The sequence below is a fragment of the Triticum urartu genome, chromosome 3 (assembly GCF_003073215.2).
Source record: "Triticum urartu cultivar G1812 chromosome 3, Tu2.1, whole genome shotgun sequence".
NCBI lineage: Eukaryota > Viridiplantae > Streptophyta > Magnoliopsida > Poales > Poaceae > Triticum > Triticum urartu.
The window spans coordinates 412255047-412273827 of NC_053024.1; the positions used below are offsets into that span (position 1 = coordinate 412255047).

Genomic DNA, 18781 nt, shown 5'->3' on the forward strand with positions numbered 1-18781 from the left:
TAGTTTTAAATGTGCAGTTGTTTCATCGCTGCGAGGTTTGGTGTTCGACAACCTCGCCGTGTGTTTGACGAGCTCTGCCCCTTCGTTCGTGGGTGAGCACAAATGACAAGTCCTCCTCCCCCATTAATTATTTGATCTATTCCGATGAAACTTGATAGCTAGCTATATATGTGTCTTGAATCATCAGTATGCGTAACCAATATGTGTCTCCCGTTCGAAAGCGTCATAGTTATAAATATGCATGCATTTGCATATTTATAACCTTGATTCTTTCGAATTGTCCAACGCTATCCATGGACAGCCCGAGTATGTGTAGATTGGGTTCGTTTTCCCATATGCTTTGCTCCGGATCCGACGCATATATTTCGTCAGTGCCTCCCCTGTTGTTCTCCGGGTACACATCCTCTCTGTTTATTGCAGAGACGTGTATCAGGAGAACAGCGGGGAGGTGCTGCCGAAATTTTGCGTCGGATCCGGAGCATAGCATGGGAAAATGAACCCAATCTACACATAGACGGGTGGGATTAGGACCTATCATTACCTATTAGAGTGTAGGTTGCATGGACGTAATAAAATTGACAAAGTAGATCAACTAATGAATATATACATGGTGAATTACATATATAATTGTTGTGTGTCCAGTAGCTCTGAAAGTCAAGATGAGTGACCGTGCTTGGATGTATACCAGTCACACTGGTCAGAACAAATGGAGCGCTGAATGGTTCACAAAAACTAAGGGGTTTGTGCAAGCCGCATTTGCAAATGGACAAAAGAAAACCTGGTGCCCCTGTTTCCGGTGCGGCAATTGGGAAAAGAAGACAGAGGCTGAAATGGGCAAACACCTGCAGAAGAGTGGTTTTACGCCCGATTATACGGTGTGGACATTTCATGGTGAGTCTGCCCAACGTGACCGAGCTGAGGTGGATCGTCGTCGCACCAACGAGCATGGTACCGGGATGGAAAACATGGTGCAAGGCTATGATGATGCTCGGGATTCGGACGAGGAGATGGAGGAATCTGCAAAGTCCTTCAATGAAATGTTGGAGTCTTCGAAACGTCCGCTCCACGAGCACACTGAGCTTTGTCAGTTGGATGCCATCTCACAAGTAATGGCTCTGAAGGCTCAGTTCAACTTGGGCAGAGAATGCTATGACGCAATTATGACAGTATTTGGACGCTTTCTACCCAAAGGCCATGTAATGCCTGCAAACCTGTACCAGTCGGACAAAATCCTCCGTGCACTGAAGATGCCCTATGAGAAGATACATGCCTGTGAGAAAGGATGTGCCTTATTTAGGCTTGACTACGCGTACTTGAACTATTGTCCCATTTGCAAGTCTTCCAGGTATATTGTGGTAGACAACGGTATGGGTGAGAAGACACAGACCAAAATCCCCGTTAGTGTTCTTCGGTATATGACAATCGTACCAAGACTTCAACGTCTTTTCATGGTCGAAGAGACGGCCAGACAGATGACATGGCACAAAACAGGCAAAAGAACCGAACTAGATGCAGATGGGAATCTGATGATGGTACACACATCGGATGGTGTTGCGTGGAAAAAGTTTGATGAATTAAATGCTGACAAAGCGGCAGATCCGAGGCATCCTCGAGTCGGCATCAGCACGGATGGGTTCAGTGTGTTTGGTATGACGGCAGCCCAATACAGTTGTTGGCCCGTATTTGTCTTTCCACTCAATCTCCCCCCCGGACAGATTATGCAAAGAAAGAACATTTTCCTGACGTTGATAATTCCAGGACCCAACTATCCGGGCAAAAATATGAATGTGTACATGCAGCCGCTTAAGGACGAATTGCAAGAAGCCTGGGATAATGGGTTCAAGACATACGATGCCTTTAGCAAACGGAACTTCATAATGCGTGTCTGGTACATGTACTCGACGCATGACTTGCCGGCGTATGCGCTATTCGTTGGCTGGTGTGTGCATGGAAGGTTCCCATGCCCCACATGCAAGGGAGCTCTTGAGTTTCGTTGGCTTCAGGCCGGTCGCAAGTTTTCTTGCTTCGACATGCATAGACAGTTCCTGGATCCTCGCCATAAGTTCAGGAAAGACAAGAAGAACTTCATCAGGGGTAGAGTTGTCAAAAACTCTGCACCACCTGCATTGACAGGCCAACAGACCCTGGATCAGTTAAACGCTCTCGAGCCAGATCCACAACGTCCAGGGTACTTCAAGGGGTATAATACTAAGCACGCGTGGACTCACAAAACATGCTTATGGGATCTGCCTTACTTCAAAGACCTCCTTTGCCCACACAACATCGACGTGATGCACACTGAGAAGAATATCACCGAGGCACTTTTTGGTACATTGTTCGGCATAGATGGGAAGTCAAAGGATAATACTAAGGCTAGAGTCGATCTGGAGGCACTATGTGATAGGCCGTTACAAAACATGAAAGAACCGAAAGGAAAGCAGAACTGGACGAATCCAAAGGCATGGTTCAATCTTGGAAGGCCAGCTATGAGGGAAATTCTCTTGTGGGTGCAACAGCAGTTGATGTTCCCCGATGGGTACGCAGCGAATCTAAAGAGGGGAGCGAATCTTGATAAACTGAAGATATTTGGTCTCAAGAGTCATGATTGGCACATATGGATTGAGCGGGTAATGCCGCTGATGTTGCGTGGCTTCATCCCTGAGGATGAATGGCTAGTACTGGCAGAACTCAGCTATTTCTTCCGTGTTCTTTGTGCGAAAGAACTATCGCCTGGCGTGCTAGAAGAAATGGAAGAGTTGGCGCCGGAGTTGATCTGCAAGTTAGAGAAGATCTTTCCACCGGGCTTCTTTAATCCAATGCAGCATTTGATTTTGCATCTCCCGACCGAGGCAAGATTGGGGGGGCCCTGCAAAATCGTTGGTGCTACCCAACTGAGAGGATGCAGAAGACGCTTTGAGAAAAATGTAAAAATAAACGTAGAATTGAAGCATCGATGGCTGAGGCATTCATCACAGAGGAGGCGGCAAACTTCGTAACAGCGCACTACGAAGCCAAAAATCGTCATTTGCATAATCCGAAGCCTCGGTACAATGCTGACGAGCCTAAAAAGGGTGGATCCAACCTCAGCCTATTCAAAGGGAATCTCGCACCAGCTAGTGTTTCACATCCAGTATCTTTGGATAACGAAGAATGGCGGACCATTTCGTTGTATATCTTCAACAACCTGATAGAAGTGCGGCCGTACATCGAGTAAGTTCTCGGTACATTGTTTCACAACTTCTATTTCCTTTGAACTACTCTTATTCCTGGATATGTCATACAGTCGATACGTCGCCATATTCTCGTATGGAGCGGAGATCCAAAAGGATTCCGTCGAAGAGTATGAGCTTCTCGCAAAGCAAGGAGGTGGCTATCCCGGTTTCATCTCTTGGTTCAAACAAACGGTAATTTCTATTGGACAATTTCATTTCATTCGCTAATTTGTGCATAATGCAACAATCCTTTCATATTAAACTTGTAGGCTAATTCAGAGTCTATGGACGCCGAATTGAGACAAGTCGCTAATGGTTTTGACTATAAGGTCCGTTCATTTGACAAGTACGACATCAACGGGTATCGCTTTCGTACCTATGGCAAAGAGCTATCTATGGCCGACCGAAAGTCTACAAATTGTTGTGTATCTGCTATCGGCAAAGGAGGTACCAAGTATTATGGGAGAGTTGAAGCAATTTATGAACTTCTGTTCTATGGTGAAAACCCACCGAATGTCGTAGTCTTCAAATGTTATTGGTTTCAGCCGAAGGAGACTAGAAGGACTCATGAACATATAGGGCTAGTTGAAATCAACCAAAGCACTCATTTAGATGTTCCTGATGTCTATATTATGGCTCAACAGGCGACCCAAGTATTCTATCTACCGTGGGCCTGCCAAACTAATCCAAATCTGAAAGGTTGGGATGTCGTTTATGAAGTGCCGCCATGTGCTAGACTTTCTCCCCCAAAGGAAGAGGATTATGAACCTCACATTAACCCAGACAGATATGAAGGAGAATTCTTCCAAGAGACACGTCTTTCCAAAAAGCGTTTCAAGAACCGCTATACTTCACCCCAAAACATTGAAGTAGACAGCGACAATGAATCCGACATCACCCCAGAGGAGGAACAAGAAGAGCCGGAACAAGAAGAGGTTACTGCTGCGGATGACCTGTCAATGCTTGACCGATTACGTCAAGGTGGCCTTGCACATGTTGATGCCAATGAACCCTATGAGCCCATCATTGATTATAGTGATGATGATGATTATGCATTTATTGATGATACTGATCGAGATTATTAGTAGTGTCAGGTATTCAATTTTTTTATGTTGTACTTGATGATGATACACTTAAGTGATATACATATTATTATTCATGTCGGTACTTTTTTTATGTTGTACTAATTTCGTTTATTCTTTGTCATGGCAGGTGTTGAAAGATGGTGGGCGCTGGTCGGGAGCGCGCCGAGGCCCCTTCTTCGTCGACGCGCGGTGCGAGGTCTTCCATTCCACACGCACCTCTCCGCCGAGCGTTGCTGGACAGTATGGCGACACCGCCGGGCCCTTCTTCATCGACCGCAGTGCCCAGTAAGGGACGAGGTAAGAAGAAGAGAGGAGCTAGAGCACGTGGTCGCGGGAGAGGACGTACAGTGACTGCTAGGGCGCCTTCCTCGCCGCCACCCCCAGCTGTTTCACCCGAGCACGTGACTGCTAGGGTGGACTCGTCTGAGGAGGAGGCTGCACGGACTCCGGTCCACGAGCCTCCGGTCCACGAGTCTTCGGCCCACGAGCCTCGGGTCGACGGGCCTTCGGCCCACGAGACTTGGGCCCACGAGACCTCGGAGGAGCACACGTCTGGATGGGGTACCTGGCCGGGTCAGCCTGAGCATGGCAGGGAGCCGAGTGGCCATGCTGATGATGGCGGGGAGCCGACTGATGAGGAGGGGGAGGAGGGGGGCAACGTCTACCAGCGTGGTGCTACACGGCTCCCGTCCGTGCCGGTGACCCGCGAGCAGAGGTGGTTGATTTTCCCTGATGGGGAGAGGTACGTGAGTGCATTTAATATTTTTGTACCTTCTGCATTCACGTTTCTTCAAATAACTAATGCGTTGGCCTTGTCATGCTGCAGGGGTTGGGACCACCATCATAGTGTCCGCCGGCCCAACTTCATCCTTGGAGTTCTTTGCCGGCAAAACTTCCCGGGGTTTGTCACGTTGCCTGGTGAGGGTCGGCTTCCAGAGCTTGGATTGAGCTGGGAGCACTACGAACGTCTGCAAGTGCCTACTCCAGAACTTACGACACGAGGCTCGGGTGCAGGCTGTTCGAGACTACTACGCCTTGCATGGTATCAAGAAGACCAAGCCGGCGTGCCGCGATAAGTTCCTGAGTAAGGAGCAGTACATGAAGGTAATTCTTAAGGCCTTCTCTACTTAAGTTCCTTCATTTAGTAATTCTTAGCCGTAGCGCTCAAGTTTCTATTTGCTAACTTAGGCGCCTCCGAGATGGTGTGTGGATCGGATGGATTGTTGGGAGGTGTTGGTCGATGAGTGGTGCTCAAAACAATGGCTAGCCCTCCACAACGAGGCCAAGGACAAACGTGCCCAAATGGAAGGTGTGCCACACCATCAAGGAAGCTCCAACTTATATCAGTTCGGGCACAACTGGGTATGTGGTTTGCTTCATGATTCATGCAATTCATTCATCATGCTAGCTTGAGCCCTTTAATTACTAATTTTCATTGTTTCTCTCTTTCAGGCACGCTACAATAAGGCGGATAAGGTGCCAGAGGTGTACGACCTGTATGCCATGGCCCACACTGCCTCTTTCAAGAAAGTCAAGGCTTTCTCTCAGTCTGACCTCGATGATGCAAACAACTTCACCAACATCTCCTCCCACAACAAGCTCATGAGATATAGAGATGAGGGGAAGGCGAGGAAAGGGGAGGACTTTAACCCGAGCCAGGGTCCCATTGATCCAGAGCTGGTGATGATATCTGGTGGCGGGAGGTCCCATGGCTCCATAGCCATTGGAGATGGACTTATCCGTTGTCCTAGCACTCTCCCGGAGATCAAGGCGCGCCAATCGAGCTCCGCTCCTGAGATAATGCCTCGTGAACGGCCAGTGCAACTCGCCATCAAGGTTAGTGATACGTACTCAGTTATCTTTCTCCATTAATTACATTGTGTGCGCTTCCATCAATGATTACAAATGGTCATGTGAGTGGTGTTGCAGGCTGCTATACAGAGTGAGAGAGATAGAACGGAGAAACTTCTGGCGGAGGCGGCGGAGAGGCAGCGGGAGTTGGAGGAGAGGACGACAAAGATGATGGAGGAGGAGAGGGCACGGAATGACATGCAGGCAAGGGCCATGTACGAGCTCCTTATGGTAAGTTTCTTCTGCAGATTAGCCAAAACATTCATGTAGTGTTTGTCTCATTACTAACTAGTATGACTGAGTCGTCAAAACCAAATGTGCAGTCTGTGTGCGAGAAGACAGGTCAAACCGCTCCGCCGATGCCAGTGATCGCTCCTGGGACCACGGTGAGTTTTATTTGAATGGACATTACTTGCTAGTCTTAACATTTGAGTGTCATCATGCTAACAAGACATTGGAAATGATCTTTGGTGCAGCGTAACTCCAGACAAGCATCGCACGATCCTTCTCCATCTACCGACACGAGCCACCCCGCTCCTACACCTCCTGGATCTTGGTAAGTTTATCTAGTGTTTTGCTTAACACATGCATAAAGACCTAGACTTAGCTTTATTTCCTCCAATGCTTACCATAATGACCTAGACTTAGCTTCTTCTCCTCCAAAATGACTTAATAAGCTTACTGACCTCCAAAACCATCCATTTTACCTAAGTTATCTCTAAAACGATCTGTACTTAGCTTACTTATGTCAAAAATTGCATAATTAGCTTAGTTAGCTCATAGACGATCCATTTTACCTAAGTTAGCTCTAAAATGACCCATTTTACCTAGGTTAGCTTATAAATGATCCAGTCATCCAAGTTAGCTCAAAAATGACCCATTTTACCTAGATTAGCTCCTAAATGATCCATTTTACCTATGTTAGCTTTAAAATGACCCATTTCACCTAGGTTAACTCCAAAATGACCCATCTTACCTAGGTTATCTCATAAACGATCCATTTCAACTAATTTAGCTCATAAACGATCCATTTCACCAAGTTAGCTAAAAAACGATCCATTTCACCTAAATTAGCTCTTAAATGATCCATTTCACCTAAGTTAGCTCAAAAAGATCCATTTCAACTAAATTAGCTCATAAATGATCCATTTCACCTAAGTTAGCTCAAAAACAATCCATTTCAACTAAGTTAGCTCATAAATGATCCATTTCACCTAAGTTAGCTAAAAAACGATCCATTTCACCTTAGTTACCTCAAAAACGATCCATTTGACCTTAGTTAGCTCATAAACGACCCATTTCAACTAAGTTAGCTCACAAATGATCCATTTCACCTTAGCTAGCTCATAAATGACCCATTTCAACTTAGGTAGCTCATATATGATCCATTTCACGTAAGTTAGCTCATAAATGACATACTCTTCTTGTTCTAGTCTTCTTCTTGTTCTACTCTTCTTGTTCTACTCTTCTTCTTGTTCTACTCTTCTTGTTCTAACTTTCTTATTTTTCATTTTGCAGATTTCATTCACTTGACGAAAGCTTGCATAGATGGAGTGCTCCTTATCCCTTTCTCTGTTTCTTTTGTATCGTTGAACTATGCATGTATCGTTGGATGAAACTATTGTAATATATATGGTTGGATGCCTCTATGTTGAACTTGTTATGTATGATGGAACTATGCATGTAATATATATGGTTGGATGATGAAGTTATGTGTTGGATATCTTATATGTTTGCTCTGTAATGGCCTTTTGAAATATATCTATATATGTCATATATATTTGTGATGAAAATTGTTGGATTTAATAAAAAACAGATAAAAGAGCCAATATGCAGGCTCTTTGCCGTCTGCCACCGACGGCAACGGGCTCTTTGCCGTCTGCCGCGGACGGCAAAGAAGACACGTGGCATCCAGCTGTGCTTCCTGGGAGCTGACCCATTTGGTCAGTTTGCCTACAGTGGCAGACGGCAAAGACTTTGCCATCAGTGGCAGACGGCAAAGAACCTGCCATGTAGTGATGTGTAGATGACATCATACGGCGGACGGCAAAGACACTAGAAATTTTGCCGTCAGCGGCGGACGGCAAAGGCCTGCCGTTAGCCACTTAACGGACTGACAGCGCAATTATTGCCGTCCGCTCTCTTTGCCGTCCGCCGCAGACGGCAAAGGGCCTTTGCCGTCAGCCGCCAGGAAGCAGACGGCAAAGTAGCTGTTTACCGTAGCCTACTTTGCCGGAGCCTTTTGCCGTCCGCGGCTGACGGCAAAGGCCTTTGCCGTCCGCCGTTCATGCCTTTGCCGTCTGCCGTGGCAGACGGCAAAATAGCTGATTCCTGTAGTGTAGCATCAACTACAAGGAGTAATCAACACTACTAGCAACCCATAGGTACCAATCTGAGGTTTTGAGACAAAGATTGGATACAAGAGATGAACTAGGGTTTGAGAGGAGATGGTGCCGGTGAAGATGTTGATGGAGATTGACCCCCTCTCGATGAGAGGATTGTTGGTGATGACGATGGCTTCGATTTCCCCCTCCCGGAGGGAAGTTTCCCCGACAGAACAGCTCCACCGGAGCCCTAGATTGGTTCTGCCCAAGTTTTGCCTCGAGACGGCAGCGCTCCATCCCGAAAGCTTCCTTCTGATTTTTTTTCTAGGTCAAAACACACCATATAGCAGAAGATTGGCGTCGGGGGCCTGCCAGGTGGCCCATAAGGTAGGGGGCGCGCCCAGGAGGGTAGGGCACGCCCTCCACCCTTGTGGATGGCAGGTGGCCCCCCTCAGGTGCTTTCTTCGCCCAATATTTTTTATATATTCCAAAATAATTCTCCATGAAGTTTCAGGACTTTTGGAGTTGTGTAGAATAGGTCTCTAATGTTTGCTCCTTTTCTAGTCCAGAATTTTAGCTGTCGGCATTCTCCCTCTTCATGTAAACCTTATAAAATAAGAGATAAAAAGGCATAAGTATTGTGATATAATGTGTAATAACAGCCCATAATGCAATAAATATTGATATAAAAGCATGATGCAAAATGGACGTACCAATGACCAACATGTGTAATGGGGAGGGAAAAACTGCCACCCACAGTAATGCCAGTGGCGGTGTGGATCGGGTGAGCAGTGAAGAGGTTACCAGGGTAGGAAGCCATATGAGCCGTAGCGGTAGTATCCATGTACCAGTCGCCCCCGCCGGTGCAGTTCTGTGGCATGGGAGCGGGGTGCAGTGCCGCTAGCAGCGCGGGATCCCAGGGCACCGGAGCCGAAGGCTATGGCTGCATTGGATGCGCCGCAAGGAGCGGGGGAAACCCGCCGGCCAGAGGGAACGACCATAGGGCACTGAGTAGCCATAGGGCAGCGAGGGCGCGTACGACTATGGAGCCGCATGCAACGCCTGATGGGTTACCGTACGGGCGCTGAAGGAGCCGGGGATGAGGGAGCGCGGAACGGGCATGGAGTACGCGTGGACGACCCCCGTCCACGGGTTCTCCCAGCGTGCCAGGGCGCCGGCTAGTACTGCTACGGCGGGCGAGGCACCCCTCCCTAGGTGCCCGCGGGCGCTTGCTGCTTGCAGCCGCCTCGGCGACGATCGGCGGGGGCCGGCTGTGGAGCCGGCTGCTGCGGGAAAGGGAACCCCGGCGCAGGCGGCGCCTGGTAGGGGCCCGGGCCTGACGATGACATGTACCCAGGATAAGGTCATAGGCCTGGCCTGACCACCCTACCCAAGGGCACTGCATATATGAACCCAAGACTCACAAAACTAGAAAAGAACCGTCGACTGGAAATGCCACAACATACAAGTAACTCGACACAAGATCCACTCGGTCACTGCTCCATCACTCGACCGTCCTGATTCACTCGGAGAACCTGATTTCACTCGAAGAACAGAAGATCTAGAGCCACTCCAGGATGGTAACGGTTGAGCGATCGGTCCGTTACTATAAAGATCATTAAACATAGGCATTACCAGTAACGCTCGTACCTTTATTGTCTCATTGAACCCTTGGTAACCGAGGTCGATGAGGGGTCATCAGACTCTTTATAAGCCGCCCCTCTCCTCCTGCACAAGGGTTCGCACCCCCTATAACTCAACACTCCATACAACAAAGCTCCTGCAGCACTGAGACGTAGGGTCGTTACCTATTCCGAGAGGGGCCTAAACTCGTAAATCCGAGTGTACAACTTCGTCGTAGCTAGGCTCTGCACTCTCCTACGTACCCCTACCTCTATTGTCAGATCCGTTCCCACGACAGGGACGGGGCGAGCGGGGCACCGCCGCGGGTGGTACCGGCGGCGAGGGTGGTGTGGGTGGCCCGAGTACGCGCCATGTTCATCCGTCATTCCTCCAGCTTCAGGTACGCCACGACCTTGGGAAAAGTCGGGTTGGGGATGAGGGTGAGGTTGGAGCCGGTGTTCCCGAAATCGTCGTTCAAGCCGGCGGTGAGTGTACTGAGAAGAAGCTCGTCGGAGACCTTCTCACCGAGGTCAAGGAGCTCATCGGAAAGCTTCTTGAGGCGCATGCAATAGTTGTCGATTGACGAGTCATGCTGCTGACACCCAAAAAACTCGCCATGCAAGAAAACCTTACGCTGAAGCTTGTTGTTGGTGAAGATGCCGTTGGGCTTAGTCCAGACGGCGTGAGCGTCATCCTCGTTAGAGACCACCGTGTGGAAGAGGTCCTTCAAGATGGTGGTGTCGAACCAGCAGATGAGAGTGGCGTCGATGGTCATCCATTCATCATCATTCACCATGAAGCGGGAGTCCACGGAGCCATCGATGTGATCCCGGAGATTGTACTCACGGAACACAAGGGAGAAGTACGTCTTCTAGACATAGTGGGTGGATGTGTGGTGGTAAGGATGGCGGGAACCCAACCGAGAATGTTGAGATCGCGGATGAGGACGGGGTCGAGACCGGCAAACGGATTGGCGGCGGTGGCTATGGGGATGGCAACAACGACGGCGACTAGGGTTAGAGGAGGGAGGCGGAAGCAGGAGTTAGGTGGGAGGGCGGCGGCTGCGACACGGGGCGGCGGCGCGGCGGCGTGGGGAGAACGCGGCGGCAGCGGCAGCGGCTTAGGTCAGGATCGAAGGTATGATACCATGTTGAGAAATAACTTTTGGCAATGCAACTTTCGATGTATTGATCGGGTGCATAAACATGTATATATGGGCACACAACGTGGGCCTTGACCTTTACTATACAATGACTAGGAGGTGGGCCATGATATACAATATACATGCAAAACCATATACTCAATAGGCGGCGGCGAAGAATGAGGATGCGGCGGAGGCGTACGCGGACGTGGACGCGGAGGCAAAGGCTGTCTACACGGCAGGGATGACACCTCCTTGATCGAGGAGCAGACGACTGGGATTGCCAGTTCGGCAGCGCAGAAATGCACGGACTACCGAACTGATATTTTTTTGGATTCAGACATGTAAAAACTAAACATATTTGTCTCTTTTTGATTGTGATAGGGCATGTGATCCGGTGAATCGGAATACATTAGAACTTGAATTTACGTGAACCGACACCGGAGGAAATTTGTGGTTGCAGAGATGCCCTGAAAGCGCTTGAAGCATATAGGGTGGTTGTAGACCGTGGTACGTCCAGTTCACGACGGACCCCGGTGTCTGTCTAGACTAGTACTGTACCGCTCCGGCGCTTCCACCACTGGCCAGGGTTTTCCCAGTCACGACGTTGTAAAACGACGGCCAGTGAATTGTAATACGACTCACTATAGGGCGAATTCGAGCTCGGTACCCGGGGATCCTCTAGAGTCGACCTGCAGGCATGCAAGCTTGCGCCATGGACTTGGACTCATCATCTCATCTAGTCAAGTGCGTGCTGCGCTTCGTCTGCCGCTGCGCCTGCCTGCAGGCTGCAGCGCCCCTCTCCTCTCCTGGCGCCAGCCCGTCGTCAATTCCCATCGAACGCAGCAGCAGGCCATTCTTTCGCTGCCCACTCCACCGCAACAAAATTGAAATTCTGTGGTAGAGCAGATGTTTTACTCCTTTTATGAAGCTTCTGTGTGCGGTGTGGCCTTGCAACTTTGGCTGGCCCCGGGACCGGACGGGAGGGCTCTCGCGTCTCTTCTCTTTCCATGCATTGCACACACAGGACATGCCAGTACTATGATAAACACACAAGTAGCCTGTCCCCCAGGGGCCACGAACCAAAAAATATCACTTGAAATCGTACTACCAGCCATGATTTCTTTCAAGAAAGCGAGGACCTTGCCGCAGTTCTCATTTTTGTATGGATACAGTGCCCTGGTTAGCATCAACTTCAACTTTGTGTCACCGGTTATCAATATCGATCATGAGGCGACGAGTTATAAACACGAAACGTACATCCCCGGATCGCCCTTTCCACAAAAAGAAAGCGTTATTCTTTTGCAAGCGAGAAAGGATCGAAACGACTGACAAAATATATGTATCCCACAACCGCAGTGCACATCACATTTGTTTAGTTTATTTATTATTTTCGGACTTTGCTTAGCTAGTCGGTAATGCAACATGATGAACGGTGCAGAATGGTACGCCACATGCATCCTCTGGATATTGGGTGGGTGGGGATGAGACAAAAGTAAAATCCGGGACATTGACAATTTGGCATGCTTCTCCACAACTACTAGCGTCACACACAAAGAAAAGACTAGCATCAGACCCGGGCCACGAAGAATTTGCTGTGAGCCTCACCGACTTGTGGTTTGGTCATTGACCGGCATTCCTGTTTTTCATCGCCGGAAACGCGCAATACCATGACATTTCAGCCTAGAAAATCCTAGTCAGTCTCCCGGAGCAGGAGCTGTTGCATGCTTCGGCCACGCGTGGTTTTCAGTTTCAGTTTCAGAAATCAGCAGCAACCAAATCACCGAAATTCAGTGAGTTCAGTATGCTTTTCGATCGAAAGGCCCAAATAATCATCTGAAGACAGTTAGATTTTTTAAAAAATGAAAATATTTTCGAAAAGTATTTGAATTCATGTGTACCACTGAAATTGCTTAAATATTTTGGCCGAAAGGTAAATATTTCAGTGCCTGCTGAAATTAATGAAATTCATTCATCACTGAAAGTGAAGACCAACAAACGTAGTAGAACGAAACCGCAAACGAAGAAAACCCCGAGCCTTTCTTCAAAGTTACACACATCTGCCTTTGCCGCTCCCGTTTAAAAGCCACGAGCACCACCACCACCACCACCACACCACCAGTCCACCACCCACGCAAACGCCAAAGCCGCACGCACACTCACACGCACGTCCAGACTCCAGAGCGAGGCACGGGAGCGCGCTCATGCACATCCTCCGCCTGCTCGCGGCGCGGCGTTTCCGCCGCCGCGCCGTGTCCACGATCAGAGCGAGCGCGACGGCGCCGGCCACCCCGTGCCCGTGCGGCTACGGCGAGGACGAGGGCCCGTTCTTCGACCTCGACCTGTCGTGCTGCTCCGCCTCCGCGCCCGCGTCCAGCGCCGAGTCCAGCTCCGAGTCCGAGGACTCCTCCTGCGCCGGCGAGGTCGACTTCGTCATCCTGCTGCAGCGGAGCTGCTCCGCGTCGCCGTCCTACGACGAGCGCCTCTCCTTCAGCCGCTGCGGGTGGGGGGGAGCGCCCCCGCCGGCCAAGTTCTGCGCGTCTGAGCCCAGCGGCGACGCCGCGCGGTTCAGCACCAGCGGGCGCGGGAAGCTGCGCACGCTGAGCTTCGGATCCGCCAAGGTCGCCTTCTACGGCGGCCGCGCCAGCTTCTCCCGGAGCTCCAACAGCACGCGCTCGGCGAGGCTCTTCCCCGCGTATGCGCACGGCTCGCCGGACCAAGACCAGGAGGAAGCCAGGAGGGCGCCCTCGGCCGACGCGATCAGGCGGTGCCTGAGCAAGATCTCGAGGCGGTTGAGGAGGGTGGCGCCTGGCGCTGCTGCTGCCGTGGACGTCCGGCTGCGGAAGAGCCGCTCGGTGTCCGCGGCGCAGTCGTCGTCGCCAGATCGCCGGGACGACTCGCTCCTGGAGCAGCAGGACGGCATCGCGGGCGCCATCGCGCACTGCAAGGAGTCGATCCACCGTGGTGCGTGACCGCTGGCTTCGTTCCTTGCCTCCGTGAACTCGTTGGTTGATGAAGCGGTTGTCCTGTCGTGCGTTTCACTTTGCTATGTGCAGCGTCCATGTCGGAGCGCGACTCGTCGCTGCTGCGGTCCCGGAGTGACCCAGGAACATAACTTGCACTCTCAAAGCTATTTTTCCCAGTGGGTTCGCATGCTTTCCCACCCACCATTTCGCTTCGGAATCGTGGAGGAAGTTTCGCGCTGAATTTCGCAAAGGAGGCAATGAAAAACGAAGTAGTACAAAAAAATTGTTAAAGCTTGAAGAGCATGCGGTGGTTTAGGAAGGGAAGCTAGCTAGCGAGATCTTCTTTTGTGTGTGAGTGAGTTCTTTTGTAAGTAGTTTAGGCGTGGGGAAAGGCCGAAAGAGCTCCTTTTAGGCTCTTTTCGCCACCTCCCACATGTACAAGCGTCGTGCAGTCGTGCCAGTTTAATCCTACTTTCGTTCGTTCTTTTTTTTTCCTTATTCATCTTTTCGCATTGTACAAGAGACTTGTAAGCTGTAACACGACCTTTCGTGTGTGTAGTTAGGCACTTCACTCCTAGTCCACTCCTAGCCTATTGACAGAGAGCATGAATCATGGTGTATAATTGCTTCCATTTCCATGGCCCCGCCCAACTGTCGCTTGAATATGTGCACACGCACACGTAGAAGGAGATGCTAAAATTCGGCCTCTTGTTCGTGCAAGAACTTGGCGTACGTAATGGTTCCTTCTTGGCTGTTTCGTCTCGTGTAAAAGGAAGCTGTTCTCTTCTTGCTTGTGCCAAGCAAAGCAGAGGGGAAACGGAAGGTTTGGATCTCGGGAAAGCTGAAAAGGCGCTCCTTCCGCGGCGCCATGATGGGTGATGAGCCGGTGCTGGTGGAGACGGGGCCGGAAATTGCACAAGAGCGATGTGTGTACGTACGATGTGGGTGGCGACTGGCGAGGACAAAGATCTGCGCGTGATTCTCTTGTGAGGTCTCGGCTGCTCGGGGAACCGCGCTGCGCCCATTTCTTTCGGCTTTGTTTACGGCGCCTTTGTTTATCTCCATGCTCGTTTTTGCTTTCTTTTGTTGCGCCTTTCGTTCGTTTACTTCCCCCTGTTTATCCCCGACCCCATCCACACCACCTGTGCGCCTGTGTGCGATGCGAGGCGAGGCGAGGGGAAAAGGGCCCAAAGCTACGCTAGCTTTGACGGACGCCCTGAGGAGGAAAAGGGGGTGGCAAAGCATTGTTTAGTCTGACCTTTGCTTGGCTTTAGGCCTTTAATCTCGTTATAATTAGGAAAGGGCTAGGCAAAGCTAGTTTAAGCACCAAAAGCTGCGTGGCCTGTGCTGTGCACTGCCGTCAGCATTAGCACCGAATCCGAGGCGAGGAGGAGGAGAGCTTTGCCTGCCTGCGCCTAGCGTGCATCTGGTGAGGGGCCACGGCCATGATGCCCGTCGGAAAAATTTCTAGTGGTATCTTATGCTATGAAAGGGGAGTCAGTTCCATTTATGTTTTTATTCTTGGCCTCCTTGGTGTTGGTGGTGCACTTTAACTGATGACAAAACTGCATCCCACCCTGCCGAGGCTCGCGAGCGCAATGATGAAATGCCATGCGTAGGATTCGCGGATCTTGACTGCGTGGAGACGAACGAAACGAAATGCTCTGTTTCTGCTTCTGGAGGGAGGGAAGCTCCGCGAGGACCATCATGGCATCTGCAAGACGATTTCTCAAGGAACAGACGTGTACATTACATTCACGTTCCGGGCTACATGCATGCATGGGCTGCGTCTTGCTCCTTCCTTCTCGACAGGAACCGGAAGACACGATGGCTGCAACGAAGCAACCGGCAGGCCGCAGCCTCCTTGGATATGCATGCCATGCCGTGCCATGCGTCTTGGTGTAGTGTAACTAGACCACCGTTCCGTTGGCATCCTCGTTTCGGGATTCCAGGACCAGAGGTGCATGAATCTACAGGAACGAACGTTGCTTGCTTCTAATCTACAGCACGTATAGGTATAGTGATTTCTAAATGTCAAACGTGCTTCTGTATCACGGACAAGGATGGGACCGAGACGATGATGGGAGGATCTAGCATTCTCCAAAGCCAAGAAATTGCTCCGCTCGCGGGTTCCTTCCTTGGGATGCCACGCTTAACCCTACGGCTACGGCTCCATGGCATCTAGTCCGTACTACACTTCGTGTGTGTATTTGCTTGGCTTGTAAAGGCGGCAAAAACAGCGCTTCTGCCCTACACATGTAAGAAGAAGAAGAAGCCTAGAAACATGAAATCCACCCTTTCTTTTTCTTTTGCTTTCCCAAAGTGTCCTCCAATTCTTCCTCCTTCCCATCCGGAAAGAGAGAGAAGTGGGCATGCAAGCACGCTTTGTCTCCATACCCTGTGTATTCTTCTTGTGACTGCATCAGCTTTTCTTACACGAGGCTTGTCAACGCTTCATCTCCATCATTATTTGTTAACATCAGTTAAGCGATCCAGCTCATATTTGGTCACCAGAATACAAAAATCCAATTCGGCTCTTGGAGCGTATGCTCCTGTCTGTCAAAAACACCTTCTGCAAATGCCAATTTTTTTGGAAAAGAAATAGATGTATTCATTGTCACACCCAAATGCTACCTGGAATTTTAATGAAAAACTTAGTATTTTGACCCGTGCAAAAAAATAAATTGAACGCCAAATGTGACCTTAAAATGTTACACTTAATTTTGTTTTTTACCGACAAAGCATTGTTGTCTCGTTTCCCATGAAAATTGTCAAATACACTTGTTAGATTAAAAGGCAGGTTCTATAGTACGGTGATTCGACCCGCAATGTTGTATGTCGCTGAGTGTTGGCCGACTAAAATGTGACATGTTCAATAATTGGGGGTAGTGTAGATGCGTATGTTGAGACGAATGTGTGGCCACACAAGAAAGGATCGGGGCCGAAATGATGATATATGAGATAGAGTTGGGTAGCATCAATTGAAGAGAAGCTTGTCCAACATCGTCATGAGATGGTTTGGCTATATTCAGCGCAGGCTTACAGAACCTCCAGTGCATAGCGAACGACTAAAAGCGTGCTGATAATGTTAAAGACAGGTCGGGGTAGGCCAAACTTGACGTGCGAGGAGTCCATAAAGAAAGATCTGGAGGACTGGAGTATCACCAAAGAACTAGCCACGAACACGGGTGTGTGGAAGCTTGCTATCCATGTGCCAGAACCATGAGTTGGTTGCGAGATCTTATGAATTTCAGTTCTAACCTATCCCAACTTGTTCGGGACTAAAGACTTTGTTGTTTCTTGTTCTTGTTGTTGTATTTGTTAGACTAACATGAACATCCACACAAAAAATCAGAATTTTTTAAACTCATTTACAATTTATTTTGAATTTAGTATAAATCATGCTCCCCAGAACCAAAATGGCCCTCCCACCAGAATAGCACAGTTCCATCATATGATTCTACCATGGCAGACACTTCCTATCAGTAGCCTACACAAATAAATCATTAGACCACTCATGCACCATCGATTTAGCTTTCATCTGACGGCCGAGATATACCAAGTAATCGCTTGCCTTGTTCAAACCTTCCTCTGTGATGCAGCCATGTCTACATGATCCCACTAATCTCGCTTATTTACTCTCCCCGAACTAAATTTCTCACCTTGGTTCCCCTCTCTTGCTTGCAACCCACCTCAATGCCCAACACATCATCCACCTGCGATGCCCCTGTGCTCTCCATCGATGCTCCAGATTTGATCCCCTTCATCTAGTCTTTTAATCAACTACATTCTGATCTCTCCATCCATCGCACCGCCGAGATTATATCCCTTGCACCCCACCACCCCTTTGGAGATGGACACATTGAGGTGCCCCATTGGCAGCTAACGCAGGTCATCGCCTCCCGTCTCCTTCCATTGACGCTCCATTAATGCAAGATGCGCAGAGCTCTCACGATTGAGAAACTCCTGTAGCCACACGACATGATCGTTGTCATGAGTGCTCTGCTCACCGCCCCCACCTTAAGGAGATACACCGCTACCCAAGTAGAAAACAATTAACGCAAGCAATGAAAGTGTAATTACATATCTGTGCTGCTTGTTCATGGAAGCAAATTATCCTTTCGATAGATGAAAATTTTATTTCATTGGAAACTCATCCTAGTTTGTTCGAATCATGTGCCAAGTTGAAAGACAAAAAAATCTTCTCGGTGGAAACAAGTTAATCTTTCGTTTGAAGCAAGTTATCTAGCCCATGGAATCAATTTCTTAATGCTTTTGAAGCAATATAAAATGTTTTTACACGATGCACAAGATTATGTTATAACCAAGAGCATAAAATTGTTGTCTCCAATGCATACAATGCTAATTCTATTAAATTAGAGCAAATTTCAAGGGAAGCTCAATTTTCAATCGACGTAATCATAAATTTTTGCATTGAGAACAAACATTGCAGCAAATTTCATCAAACGTGGATGCTAAAGCTCGGATAGGTGAAAGCCTAAATTTGTTGTGTTTAAAAGAGAACCATCTAAAACTAAATTTTGTGTAGATTAGATAGAAGCAAACTCCCACTCCATGG

General features: G+C 49.1%; 1 protein-coding gene across 1 annotated transcript; it reads left to right on the forward strand.

Annotated features, from left to right (window-relative positions):
* Positions 1–13311: 13311 nt before the first annotated feature.
* LOC125548412 lies at positions 13312–14760 on the forward strand. Its single transcript, XM_048712013.1, has 2 exons — positions 13312–14200; positions 14293–14760. Exons 1-2 carry the CDS (start codon positions 13441–13443, stop codon positions 14349–14351), a joined length of 819 nt encoding a protein of 272 aa, XP_048567970.1. The 5' UTR covers positions 13312–13440; the 3' UTR covers positions 14352–14760.
* The last annotated feature ends 4021 nt before the right edge of the window (positions 14761–18781 follow it).

Coding starts and splice junctions, on each gene's coding strand:
- LOC125548412 (XM_048712013.1), top strand. CDS start 13,441: ATGCACATCCTCCGCCTGCTCGCGGCGCGGCGTTTCCGCCGCCGCGCC. Junction 14,201..14,292: donor CAAGGAGTCGATCCACCGTG/GTGCGTGACCGC, acceptor TGCTATGTGCAG/CGTCCATGTCGGAGCGCGAC.